This window comes from Heteronotia binoei, chromosome 5 (assembly GCF_032191835.1).
Source record: "Heteronotia binoei isolate CCM8104 ecotype False Entrance Well chromosome 5, APGP_CSIRO_Hbin_v1, whole genome shotgun sequence".
In the NCBI taxonomy this organism is placed as follows: domain Eukaryota; kingdom Metazoa; phylum Chordata; class Lepidosauria; order Squamata; family Gekkonidae; genus Heteronotia; species Heteronotia binoei.
Genome location: NC_083227.1, coordinates 169,420,652 through 169,434,535, shown reverse-complemented (window position 1 = coordinate 169,434,535; position 13,884 = coordinate 169,420,652). Strand labels below are relative to the sequence as shown.

General features: G+C 48.5%; 1 protein-coding gene across 4 annotated transcripts in view; it reads right to left on the bottom strand.

Moving 5' to 3' along the window:
- The window catches only part of ADGRL1 (adhesion G protein-coupled receptor L1), a 151,442-nt gene that overhangs the window by 25,428 nt on the left and 112,130 nt on the right, over window positions 1-13,884 (bottom strand). For all 4 annotated transcript variants that reach the window (XM_060240699.1, XM_060240701.1, XM_060240700.1 and 1 more), the window contains 8 exons: window positions 12,871-13,054; window positions 9,795-9,917; window positions 9,505-9,710; window positions 9,061-9,231; window positions 7,738-7,947; window positions 6,886-7,106; window positions 6,463-6,529; window positions 6,052-6,143 (listed from right to left, as the gene is read on the bottom strand). In XM_060240699.1, the coding sequence (XP_060096682.1) occupies window positions 6,052-6,143; window positions 6,463-6,529; window positions 6,886-7,106; window positions 7,738-7,947; window positions 9,061-9,231; window positions 9,505-9,710; window positions 9,795-9,917; window positions 12,871-13,054 (1,274 nt within the window). The remainder of the gene's footprint in view (window positions 1-6,051; window positions 6,144-6,462; window positions 6,530-6,885; window positions 7,107-7,737; window positions 7,948-9,060; window positions 9,232-9,504; window positions 9,711-9,794; window positions 9,918-12,870; window positions 13,055-13,884) is intronic.

Sequence of the window (13,884 nt, the reverse complement as noted above, 5' to 3'; positions counted from 1 at the left end):
CCTCGCCTCCCTGGCCGGTTCCAAGATTTTCGGGAAGTTGGATTTGGCCCAAGCATACCAACAACTTCTGGTGGATGAGCAAACGGCTGAGGCTCAGACCATCGTTACATATCAGGGGGCTTTCAAGATGCGGAGGCTACAATTTGGGATCAGCGTGGCTCCGGGAATTTTCCAAAGCTTAATGGACTCTCTCCTTAAAGGGATTCCCAGAGTACAACCCTTTTTCAATGACGTTTTGATAACTGCACCCGAAGCCAACGAGTTCTGCTGCCGCCTTCAAGAAGTGCTCTGCGGGTCTCAAGGTGAAGCGGGAGAAGTGCTCACTTGGGGTGCCAAGAATGGAGTTGCTGGGGTTTGCGGTGGACACCGTGGTAATTCACCCAATGGCCGACAAGACCAGGGCAATAGTACAGGCCCGAGCTCCCACTTGCAGGGCGGAGCTACAAAGTTTTTTGGGGCTCCTGAACTTTTACCACTCATTCTTGCCCCACAAAGCAGACCTGGCCAAACCCCTACACAGACTCCTAGATAAGGGTGCCCCCATGGGTCTGGGGGAAAAAGCAGGCTGCGGCCTTCCAGGTGGTCAAGGACATCTTGGTTTCAAATGAGATACTCCACCATTTTGACAAGTCCCTCCCCGTGATTTTAGCATGCGATGCTTCCCCTTACGAAGTGGGCACCGTCCTGGGCCACCAACTCCCAGATGGGAGAGAAGTCCCCGTGACCTATTACTCTTTTACTTTGACCCAGGCTGAGTGCAACTATGCCCAAATAGATAAGGAGGCATTGGCAATCGTGGTGGGCGTATACAAATTCAATGACTACCTGTATGGTAGGCGCTTCACGATTGCCGCAGATCACAAGCCATTGCTTGGCCTACTTGCCCCAGACCGCCAGACACCACAGATCCTGTTGCAGTGAAATGAGTTCCTCAACTCATACACCTACAAGCTTGTCTACCACCCCGGCAAGGCAATGGGCCACACAGACGCCCTCAGCCACCTTCCGCTGCCGCAGATGGGACCCAGATCCAGCCCTAGCGCACCACGTGATGCTCCTGGAGTCTCTGCCGGAGCGGCCCCTGCACGCAGTGGAGGTAGCCAGTTCCACGGGCAGAGACCACATCCTTGCATGCGTTTTGGACTGGGTGGGGAGGGGTTGGCCCATGGGCAAATTGGACGCTGCATTCAGACCGTTTGTTTCCTGCTGGGAAGAACTCTCCTTACACAAAGGGTGTATTCTTTGGGGCAGCAGAGTGGTGGTCCCTCCCCCACTCCGGAAGCAAGTGCTTGAAGCCTTGCACGAGATGCACCCGGGGATAGTGCATATGAAAGCTCTGGCACGGAGCTATGTATGGTGGCCGGGAATGGAGGAAGAGATTGAGAGGTCCCGCCTGGCACCCCTGTTCACTGCTGGGAATCCAATTGGGTGCTGTGGTCCCGGCTACACTTAGACTTTGCAGGGCCATACCAGGGGCAAATATTCTTTATCTTGGTGGATGCTTACACGAAGTGGCTGGAGGTCATCCCAGTCACTTCCACCTCCACCGCGGCCGCAGTCTTATGGAGGGTTTTTTTGCACCCACGTAATCCCTGACACCGTAGTGACAGACAACGGCACATGTTTACCTCCCGGGAGTTCCAGGAATTCCTGAATAAGTACCTCATCCGCCACATATGGTCCACTCCCTTTCACCCGGCCACTAATGGCCAAGTGGAGCACATGGTTTGCACAACCAAGGAGGCCCTGGGTCACATAGTCCAAGGCGATTGGGACCACCAGATGTCCGCCTTCCTGTTTGGGAACAGGATCAATCCCAACCCGGCTATGAGTTACTCATGGGCAGGTGGTTAACCACCCGGCTAGATAAGTTACACCCTGACCGGGCCCCGGACCTCCGCAGCTCCCCTGAGACCAGGGAGGCCACTAGGGGGTTCTTTCCGGGGGATCCAGTCCACGCCAAGAACTTTGCAAGCAGGCCGGAGTGGATACCTGCTCGGTTGCTGCAGCTCACTGGGTCCCGCTCTTACGAGGTCTCGTAGGAAGGAGGGCAGCTCCTCCGCAGACGCATAGACCAACTCCACCGCCGCACCCTGCCAGAGGAACCAGCAGGGCCAGGGGGAGTGGGGAACGGGGAGAGCATGGGGCCACCACAAGAAGCAACCCCGCTGGGGTTGCTGGCGGAGGAGACTTACAGAGTGGGGGAGATACCTCCACAGGATTGAGACAACCCTCTGCTGACCACAGCCCAAAGTGAGGAACCAGCGGTTACAGAACCCCAGGCAGCAGCCCCAGCTCCCCAGATCGAACCTCGGCGGTTGCTCAGAGAGCAGCAGCCACCCACTCATTTGAAAGACTATCTTGAACTAGGAGAGGAGGACTGTTGTGTTTGGCATTCGTCCCGGAAAGTACAGCACAGCGAACCTGTGGGCGGTGCCTGGAAGGGACGAACGCAGCCCGCCTATGACGATCAGTGGCAAGAAGTTTAACTGGCCAGGATTGGACCTGACCAGGAAGAAGGTTGTTCCGGGAAATGTATATAACAGGGGACCCGGCCCCGCCATGTTGTCTTTGTGATGTACTCGTTAATAAAGCATGTTGCCATCTGAACGTCTCCGACATCAGTACATTACATTCTTCTTTTGCCTTCTGTCTTTCCCAGCATCATGGTTTTCTCCAGTGAGTGTTCCCTTCTCATTTGGTGGCAAAAGTATTTGAGCTTCAGCTTCAGCATCTGACCTTCTAGGGAACAGTCAGGGTTGATTTCCCTTAGAACTAGCGCTTCACAAATGACCACAGACCAGGTTACAGCCTTGCAGATGTCCACCAGGGGGACTCTCCTGTGGAATGCAACCAAGGAGTCTTGTGCCTGAGTGCACAGTTCCCTAATAGCAGGAGTGGATGATAGCAACTACCAACCAGGACAAGGACTGGGATGAGGCAGCCTTCTCCTTCTTAGGGCCCCAGTAGCACACAAGAAGTGCCCTATTCTAACAGAATGACTTGGTCCTGTCAGTGTAGTATAGCAAAACCCTCCTAACATCTAGTAAATATAGGGATTTCTCAGCCTCAAACCCACGGGATGGGAAGAAAACCAATAGGACAATTTCCTGCACCAGGTGAAATTTGGAGACTACTTTAAGGAGGAAGTCCAAGCGAGGATGTAGTATCACCTTCTCTTTAAAAACGTTCAAAAAGGGGGCATCTATCCTGAGGGCTGCCAGCTCAGTCATCAAAATGGTCACCTTTCTCGAGAGCAATGCTAAAGTACATGTGACCAGGGACTCAAATGGTGGTTTCATCAGCCTGGCCAAAACCAGTGGCAAAGACCACTGAGGGACAATGTGGGAGATGGGAGGAAAAATATTTGGCAGTCCTTTAAAGAAATGCTGGGCCAACTTGTGAGAGATAAGGAAGCCACCATCTACCCCCTCATGAAATGCTGAGATGGCTGCAAGGTGGGTCTTAACTGAGGAAATAGCTAACCCTTCCTGTGCTAAGGAAAGCAAATATTCCAGAATGGAAGATAGTGGACAGCTAAAGAGGTATAATCCCCTAGATGATGCTCAGGCTTCAAAATGCACTATTTTATTCCATAGGAATACTAGTCAAAGCTTTCTAGGCCTGTATCAGAATAACCCATATCTCAGGGGGAAAGGATTGTTTTGGGGTCAAATCCTTCATGCTGCAAGGTACAGTCTTGTTACATCATGGTGCAATGCCAGACCTTGCATCAGTAAATCCAGGTCAGGAAGGAACATAACAAGATCCAAGCCCACTGTGCGAAACAGCTCTAAACACCAGGTGTGATGAGGCCAAAAGAGGGCCCTCTAGTTTCCCCACACCCTGCTCAGAAGGGGAAAGGGGGTCATGCGTAGATCAGTGCCCCTGACCAGGGGATCTGAAAGGTGTCTCCCAGTAATTATGGATTGCTGCCTACTCGGGAGCAAAATTCTGGGGCTTTCTTTGACTGTGCAATGGTGAACAGATCCACTTGGGGATACCCATAGGTGTCAAATACCTTGTTGAGACTGGATGGACCGCTTGTGATTGGTCTGGTATACCTTGCTCAGGATGCCTACCTCCACATTTAGGCTTTCCACTATGGGCATTGCCCTGTTGAGATGCCCCAATGCTCATGCCATTATTGCTTCCAGTCAAAGTCCCCATGACCACCCTGCTTGCTGAAATAATACATTGTGGAGGTATTGTTTGTTTGAACAAGAACCCTTCTGCCCCTGAGGATATCTGCAAAGGAGGTAAAGGCAGATTCAACTGCATAGAGTTCTAACACATTGATATGGGAGCCTCTGCTGCCGGAGGACCACTGCCCTTGCACTGAAAAACCTTCACAGTGGGCACCCCAGCCTGACAAGGAGGCATCTTGGGGGACCCAGAAACCCAACTGAACCCCTGTAAGCAGAACGATATCCTCTAACCATCAAAGGAGGGCTCTTAGAACCATCCTGAGGATGGAAAAGCAGCACCTGGGGCATGCCTGGTAGGGTCATATTTCTTAACTAAACTTGCAACCTATGCATGTGAAATCTGGCCAAGGGGATAACAGCAGTGGTCAATGCCATCAAGCCTGATAGCCTCTGAACAGATTTGACTGACTGCCACTTCTTTCTCAGGAAACACTGGCCCATGGACTTCAGACTTCTCGCCCTGTCCATCAGCATGAAGGTCCTTGCTCTAACAGCATCCAGGGAAGCACCTATAAATTGTACCTGCTGGGAGAGCTCCAAATGGGCATTCTCACAATTCACCACTAAGCCCAGTCATGCACAGATGGAAAGAACTAATAAAATGTGATCCCTCAGGAGATCCCTACAGGGAACTACAACGAGACAATCTTCTAATTAAGGGAAAATAGTACAACACACTGTGTGCAGGTGGGTTACTACCACAGCCGTACATTTGGTAAAAACCCTTGGCATGGTAGCAAGGTCAAATGGGAGAAAAATATATCGGAACACCTCAGGACCCTGCCTGAATCACAGATTTTTCCCGTGTGTGTGATGAATGGCCAGGTGAAAGTGTCCAGGTCTAGGACTGCAAACCATGAATTAGGAGAAAGGAACTGAATAACAGAAGACATAGACCGATTTCTCATTAGGCTTTATACTAGAAGAAAACGTTTAATGGCCTGCAACAGTTGCAGTCCCAATGTGGGGCTGCACCAAAGACAGAAGATGAATGTGATTTCATGACTGAGCAAACAGCAGCTACATGAATCAGGTGAGAACCCTAAAACAGCATGTGCGTGGAGTGGGGAGGCTGAAGCCACTTCATCTCCCTGTACATTTCAGTTGGAAGCAGAAAAGACCCAATGTGCAACTGGAAAGCTCCCATCACATTTCTGAGAGAAAGTTCTCATGGCAGACAGAATGATTGTAGCATCAACCCTAAGAAAATGTGAGCCTGTGAGAAACATGTGGCTTCTGGCAGTCATGCATTTGCAACGTAAGACTTAAAAGAATACAACTCTCACTTCATTTGCTAGATGATTCAGATAGCATCACTGCACTCACCTGACTTGAATGAAGTAGCCTGATTCTGTTAATCTGAGCGGGTGAGATGGAATAGGAAGAATTCTCTTACATGAAAGGAATGAAAGCGGATTTTATGTGTGCCGCTCAGCTCACTGTAAACTGACCAGTTGCCTGGGCTCTCGATGAAGTGATCAAATTGCCGTCTCATGATATTGCCAGGTATAAGTGGAGTGAGTCAAGTCACTTCCTAGTACTTTAAAAGGACAATTTGAATCAACCCTGAGATTTCTACTCTTCAGACCAAATACTTTTTATTCCCAGCTGCGGTTCCGAAGAGAGACATTGCCGGGACTCACTGATAGTGATCAGGTCAAAGAGCTTGTCCTTTTAAATACACAGCTGTTTTCTCTTTCTTGCTTGGGCTTTCTCCCTATACACTGCTTTAGAAAGCCCAGTTACTGAAGGCACTCTAATTATTAGAAGGCATTGGCGGTGTGTACTAGAAGATGTTTAAACCTGAACTATAAAAGCAGAAAGAATCAAAATACAAACTCACTTGATGTTGTCCAGGCGACTGGAGTCAGGCTTGAGGACAGATGTGTTGCGGATCATCTTGTGCAGAATAATCATGAGGAACACCAGGTTGATCTGGGAAAGGTGCACAGTTGGATGTGAGGTAGGGTAAGGGAGCATGTGGCACTAAAGCAATTCACTTGTCCTTTGCGGGCAGCTGTCCCCAGAGCTCAATTCTGACAGAAATTCTGAGGGGACAACACCTACCACAGTGGTTGCAACTGGGAGGAACACGTATCTCCAGGCTCCCTTCTGTGCTCCAGGAACAAAGTGAGGTCTGAAGACTAAAGCAAAGTCACTGGCTCTTTTACTAGTTTTACTTTCAGGACTCTGATTCTTAGACTGCTGAGGGAGGCCTTGTGCAAGTGTACCCAAACAAATCCTAAAAACTCACCACAATAACAAAAGAGACAGGCCCAATAAAGCTCCAGATGAAGTAGTTATCAACTCGAAGCCAGCATCTGCCAAGGAAGAGCAAGAAGGTGTCAAGACAGAGGCACAAACCCTTCAGCGGATGCCCTAAGGTTAGACTGCCTCATAGCTTGTTGTCATAAGACAACTCTGTCCCTAAAATCCCCAATTCTGTGCATTCATGAGTGATTCTTTCACCCTGTTCCTGCATCATTACTTCCCTCATGGCATTCTGAATCCTGCTTCATCTCCTCTCTCAGTTCAACAGACTTGCTTTGTTAGTTCTCTGGCTCCCATGGATAGGCAGCCACTTTGTGCTAAAACACTTGTACTTTAATGCTCTTTTTTTCCCACCCTGACCACCCACCCTCCACCTCCTGCCATCTTAGGTCTTTGCTATACTCACGCTTTGTCAGTGCCATAGCTGCGGTAGTCGATGGCAGCAGCAATACCCACTACGAGGGCAGGGAAGCAATAGCCACCCAAATAGTAGTACTTCTTGCGGGAGTACTCGCTCTCAAAGACCTCAAGTAGCATTAGGTAAAGGTGGATGCCTTCCAGGCACATCCAGGAGAATGCTGCGAGGAAAAAGTAGTGCAGCAACCCTGCAAAGATAGGGCAGGCAATCTGGAATGAAGGAGGAGAAAGATCCCTTTAGCATGAGCCTCTTCTTTTGTAGAAATTAATGACCTCAACACTACACCTAACTTATGTAAAAAGCTTTCTCCCCCACTGTTGAAATTTAGATTGCAAGATCCTATGGACGGGACCTGGGGTGTGTGTGGGGGGGGGGGGTGAAGGCTGCTTACCAGTAACTGATAATACATGTTTAATTAATGTATAGTATTTACAAACAGCATTTCTGAGCAATAGGTTGTATTTTATGGACATTTTATATACTACACAAAGGCACGCTTAAATTTGTCGTCCATCCTCCCAGAGTCTCCTCTTAGTTCTCTCTGTCCCTCCTCCTCCCTCCTGGTCTCATGATCCACCTGAAAGATATTTGTCATCACTTTTGGATCATGGCCCAGTTTGAGAACCACTGTTCCATGGGTTGGTTCTCTCTAGGAAGCCTTCCGCACCACTTCCTAAAACAAAAGTTTTTTGTTGCCCTGACTTGGTAAGCACACTTATCTCCTAGTGAGCCCCCCTCCCCCAAGCTACTATCTCCTTAGTGAGTCTCTCTACCCCCCCTCTGTAGTGAGAAACATTCCATAGTGATTCTATGTTCTTCTGCAAGGAGACAGTCACGTACCTCATACTGTGTCTTATCAATGCCAATGAGAAAAAGCAACTCCGTGATGAAGAGACTGATGCAGAGGTTCTTGTGGATGGTGTTGCGGTCAGTCTGCAGCCCACGCAGGAAGCAGAAGGTGGAGATACAAATGGCCAAGCAGACCAGGGAAATCACAATACCCACCCATGTGATGACAGACAGCAGGAGTTCATTGATGCGGCCCTGGTACTGGAAAGAGAAGAGGAACGAGGCAGAATGTGTATGGCTTTCCTCTCCCTCTCGCCGTATTACCCTCCCTCCCTCACCCACACAGGCCACTTACATGCGGGTTATGTGCCCCGGGTTCAGTGCTGCTGGGAAGTGCAGCCATTTCCCCTGAAACTGTCCCCACGGCAGCCACTTCTTCCTCCCTGCCACTGGGGGAGTTTTTATTTTTTAAAATTGTTACTAGCATATTGTTTTGTCAGTCTAATGTTGTAATAGCATGTATAACATGTTCTCTGAATTCCCAGTTTCCATTTTTAAAAATATTAAGTCTCTATTCTTGTGGATATACAAGGGAAAAGGATATATTTGCCATGGAACATATATTTGCTAGAGACATACCTGGGAAAAAAAAGGCTAGAGATTCAGAGAATCTGTTACACATATTGTTATAAGGGTATATCAATTAACAATATTCTGGTGCTTTTTAAAAAACTGCAAAAGCTCCGATGGTCCAGGGGAGGAAGACAGCCTGCTGCTGGGAGAGTGGGGCAGAGAAACGTTGTGAAAGCAACTTCACCCCAGAGTCGGAAACGACTGGTGCTTGCAGAGGGGACCTTTCCTTTCCTTTCCTTTCCTTTCCTTTCCTTTCCTTTCCTTTCCTTTCCTTTCCTTTCTCTACCTTAAGGAGCCTCAGGGTGGCTTACAGTTACCTTCCCTTCCTCTCCCCTCAACAAGCACCTAGTGAGGCACGTGGGGCTGAGAGAGTTCTAAGAGAACAGTAACTGGCCCAAGGTCACCCAGCAGGCCTCATGTGGAGGAGGAGTGGGAATCAAACCCAGTTCTCCAGAATAGAGTCTGCCACTTTTAACCACTATACCGCACTGGCTCCAAGTGTTTACAGTCCAGTGAACCTTCTGCAGTAATGTAAAAGAACTAGCTCCCAGGGTTTTATATCAGGGTCACACATTTTGACTATATGGGACACAAATAAAACTGTGTGATGAGTCTAAGTGCTTAATAAGATGGAAGAGGGACTTTGACACAGCCTGTATGGTGGAAGGAAACAACTATCCTCTTCCCCACCAATTTGACATACCCCCCTTCCTTCAACCCCCAATTCATGTATATTCTTACAATTTCACGGTGTGCCATGAGCACAGCAAAATTGGTGAGATGGCTGCAGGCGCAAGTCGTGTGGGTCTTGTTAGTCTCCACCAGCCGGCAGCCCTGGGTGGACCAGTAACCCATCATGGAGCGTTCCGAGTAGTTCCAGAAAGAGCAATTGGCGTTGAAGTGGTTCTTGTCCTATATGGAAACAAGGATATCTGTAGGAGTCAGCAGTGATGAGGCCAGTCAGGCCTGCACAGTGTAGGGATCCTGGGCTTTGAGATAAAAGGAAATGCCCAGTTACAGAGAGAAGGACGTGAACAACTGGTATGCAAGGAAAGCACACGTGCTTGCGATATTGGTGACAATATCCTTATGCTGAATGGTGTGCAAAGAGAGACCACCAAGTGTCAGGCTAGGATGTGGCAAAAACGGGCAAAGTATCCCCAAGTGCTATTATCGCAGCCTCACCTCCAGGTGAGAGAGAGTGAAGATGACAGGGTCCATTAGGAAGACACGACTGGATTCCTTGTTGATGGAGGCAGCGATGACTTGTGAGTTGACAACGAGTGAGGGGCTAAGGGGACCGGCCTCACTGCCCAGCTTGATCGTGGCATTCTCAGTAGAGAGAAAAAAACCCAAATTGTTGTAGAGAATGAAGACAACCTTGACCACTCCTGGGGAGGAAAGCAAAAGGAGATGAGGGCTGTGCCCTCAGGTGCTGTCTCCATTCAGAGCCCTGAATCTGATGTCCAACTCACCATTACGACTGTTTTGCTTGATGGTGTTGGATGACAGCTGGATGGAGTTTCTGGTGGTATAATCATGTGGGAAAATCAGCTCTGGCACTTGCCCCTCTGTATTCAGCACAGACACCTCCAGCACTGCAGAGAGAGGGAGGGAGCAGAAGCAGGCAGAATAGTCATGACAAGGCCCAGCACAGGCTTTTAAAAATTTTGTTTTCACACGCAGAGTTATGTTCTGTAGCAGAAAGAGCCCGGGGTTCTCTGCATGTTACTTTGTCTCTGGAATACCAAGACAGAAATGGGGTGATTCCATTCCAAGCTGTCTTTCTTTGCACTAATTATATGCTCCAACTTCAACACACACTGGCCCTTTCTCCGTTCAGCTTTGCTCCAGATCTACTGAGCACTGAATTCACCTGCTACAAACTCACATCATTCAAAATGCTACATTTAAAAATTCGCTCCTCACTTTTTGCGGTGTTTTACTTCTATATTTGAAAAAGAAGGAAGCCCAAGGCAAGGATCCCCCCCCCCCCCCATGCAGTGGTGCACACATTGCCACCTCTTTTGCCTGCCCGGGGTGCCTCTCTGCCACTTGGAGGCTGCCTTCCTTTGCCAGCACCTCCTTCACCTGCCCAGACCTGACCAGGCCCGGTGTTAGGGCCTCGGGCACCCCAGACCAGCACCTGCCCATGCCCCCCCACCTGCACCTGGCCCGCTGCCACATCCCTGCCCACAAGGAGAACAGGTGCAGCTGCACCTCCAAGAGCACACTGTGGAGGCATTCTCCTCCAAGTCACACTGACTCCCTGCCAGGCTGCTTTCACCTTGAAGGTATTTTCTCCTCTGAGCGGTGCCTCCCTTGTGAGTGAAGCCCGGCTTGGAGAAGCCACTCCGATGCCCCACCTGGCTACTTTCACCTTGGGCGGGAGCAGACAGGCAGGGTGTGTTCTCCTCTGAGTTTGGCCTCCCTTGCGAGGGAAGGGCTCGGAGAAGCTGCGCCAATGCCCTTGAAGGCAAGAGCAGACAGGCGGGGTGCATTCTCCTCTGAGGTGGGCTTCCTTGAGAGGGAGGCCCTGCTTGGAGGAGAGCACATGCTGATGTGCCTCTGACCAGTGCACCTAGTGACTTCCTGAATCAGTGCTCTCGCAAACGAAGGATGGATGGGGCTTTGGGGAGGAGTCTGAAAGCCCGGAAGGAAAGTTCTACAGTTATGACCTTAGATCAGAATGTTCAGGAAAACTCCTGTTCAAAAGTACTCTTGAGAACTGCAGGACAACTCCAGGGTGGTAGCATTTTTGGTGCCCATTCAACAAAATGAATGTAGAAGACTTAAGAAAATGCAAAGCAAGGCAGAAGTGACAGAGTGCAATGTAGATTATTACTTTTAAAGACGCACAAAGATAGGATTTTCTGCCTAGTGTAGAAACAGCCTGAATGTGCACTTCATGCCAAGTTGCCATCTCTGCTTTGTGACGGATTGGTAACACTATATTTGGGGACAATTTATTGTGTTTTGTACATGTCACTAATACGCAACAGTTCTGCACAGGAATCTAGCATTCCAGATGGCTTCTTGCCTTGATTTGTTCTTTCTACTTATTTATAAACTGCTGCTTTCACTCTTTGACTAAACAATCTGAACTATTTGCCATTTTATTGCTTGCTTCACTTCTCTACTGTTCTGGGACCACTTTGCCTAACCAGCAGTGACCAAAAGGAGAGGACTGTTAGAAAACTAGACTTTAATATTCACTTTTCCAGAGGCTTTGGTTAAAATTGGTACCAGAAATTAAAGGTCTTTTCCTGGTGTGTTTCTGTAAGGGTAAGGTCTCAGTTTAAAGCACAGCAGAAGACCATTACTAAAATTTTCTGCAGAGAAAGTATTGAATTGCACAACCATAACTGCCCAAATTCTCTGAGGATGCCATGCTAAGTGGCTCTCTTGTAACAAGAGGGGTTGACTAACACTGCTGAAAGGTGTTGACAATATAGGTGGACAACCATAAAAGCATTAAACATAAAAACTAAGACAAGTTTAAAATGGACAGGTAATAGCAGTGATGGCAACAAGACAAGACATTCAAATGACTCTTAGAGTTGGTGATCTTCTAGCAAGGTCAGTTTGGACAAAACACAGTGACAAGGACCGAGTGCAGGGGAGTCCAGAATGGACAGGAGATCTGTCCCCTCAACCAAGAGCTTGGTAGAACAGCCCTGCAGAGATGTAATAGACCCCACAGGGCCCTGGTCTCAGGTGGGAGCATGTTTCACCATGTAGGGTCCAGGGCAGAAAAGGCCCTGGCCCTGATTGAGGCTAAGAGGACATCTTTTCGGCCAGAGACTACCAGAAGATTTTGGTCTGCTGAGTGCAAGGCTCTAGAAGGCACATACAGGGAGAGACAGTCCCATAGATATGCTGGTCCCTGGTCACAGATGACTTTGAAGGTTGATACCATAACCTTGAATGAGATTGGGTACTCAATTGGTGTAGCTGGTGTAGCGCTGGCTGAATGCATGCCCACATAGACGTCGCTGTCAGCACATATGCCACAGCATTTTGCAGCAGCTGTAGTTTCCAGGTCAGCTTCAAGGGCAGTCCTGCATAAAGCGAGTTACAGTAATCCAGCCTGTAAGTGACCATTGCATGGATCACGGTAGTTAAGTTTGGGAGGTGAGATAGGGCGCTAGTTGCCTCACTTGCTAAGAATGATAAAATGCTGAACAGGCAATGGTAGTGACCTGGGCCCCCATGGAAAGTGAGGCGTCCAGGATCACCCCTAGGCTCCTCACCCCTGCTGCTGGTACCAATGGCACCCCATCAATGGTTAGGAGCTGGATTCCTGATCCCAGGACCCCATGATTCTGGCACAGGACCTCCTATATCAATATAGGAAATGTGTTTGTCTGGTGCACTGTGTACCGAATGTAACCCTTATGGGGGATTCATAAGGGATAGGGTGGGGTATAAATCAAATAGTAAATTAAATTTAATTAAATATGGCTCCCTTGTTACATGCAGACACCAAGCGGGGACTGCAGGCCCCCTTCCCCGTATCTTTGATATCAAGACCAGGCATCTCATACTCACCCACATTGTCCTTGGCAGCAACAAAACGGGCTGGCTCTTTGACATTGTCAGCCAGTAAGAAGGCGCCCTCCTCCAGGATGTCGAGCAGCATCGTGGCTGTGTGCACCTGCTCTGTAGCATTCATGTCCTTCCATGATTCTAGCGCCTCGGGGCGCAGAAGATTGTCCACCGTCTCTACAACAGCCTGGAATGATATGCAGCTATGAGGGATGCTTGAAAAGAATCCACTTTCTTTTAATTCCTTTTCAATTGCTTTTCCTTAGGCCTTGAATTACCTCTCTTGTGTTCCCATATAACCCTGCATGACTTTGTGCTCTGGTAGAGTTCTCTAATACCATCTCCACAACCTCAACCATCTTTTCATAATAATATTGTTTTCATGAAATAAATTCAAGAGTTTTACTCATTTGCAGCATGCAATTCAGGTGTCTTCCTTCCAGCATTTTTGTTACAAGGAGTTTTTCCCCACCACACAAGAATATGAAATTCTTCCCTTAGATATGTCACTGATGTGGTTAATGTGGTTGTGTGCCTGGCACAAGATGTATACCTGTTGAATGTATACCTGAACATGAGTCAACAGCATGATGTGGTGGCTAAAAAGGCAAATGCAATTTTGGGCTGTATAAACAGAAGCATAGTGTCCAGATCACGTGATGTGATAGTATTGCTTTACTCTGCTCTGGTAAGACCTCACCTGAAGTACTGTGTTTAGTTTTGGGCACCACATTTTAAGAAGGATATAGACAAGCTGGAACGGGTCCAGAGGAGGATGACAAAGATGGTGAGGGGTCTGGAGACCAAGTCCTATGAGGAAAGGTTGAAGGAGCTTGGCATGTTTAGCCTGGAGAAGAGGTGGCTGAGAGGTGATAAGATCACCATCTTCAAGTACTTGAAGGGCTGTCATATAGAGGATGGTGTGGAATTGTTTTCTGTGGCCCCAGAAGGTAGGACCAGAACCAATGAGTTGAAATTAAATCAAAAGAGTTTCTGGCTCAACATTAGGAAGAACTT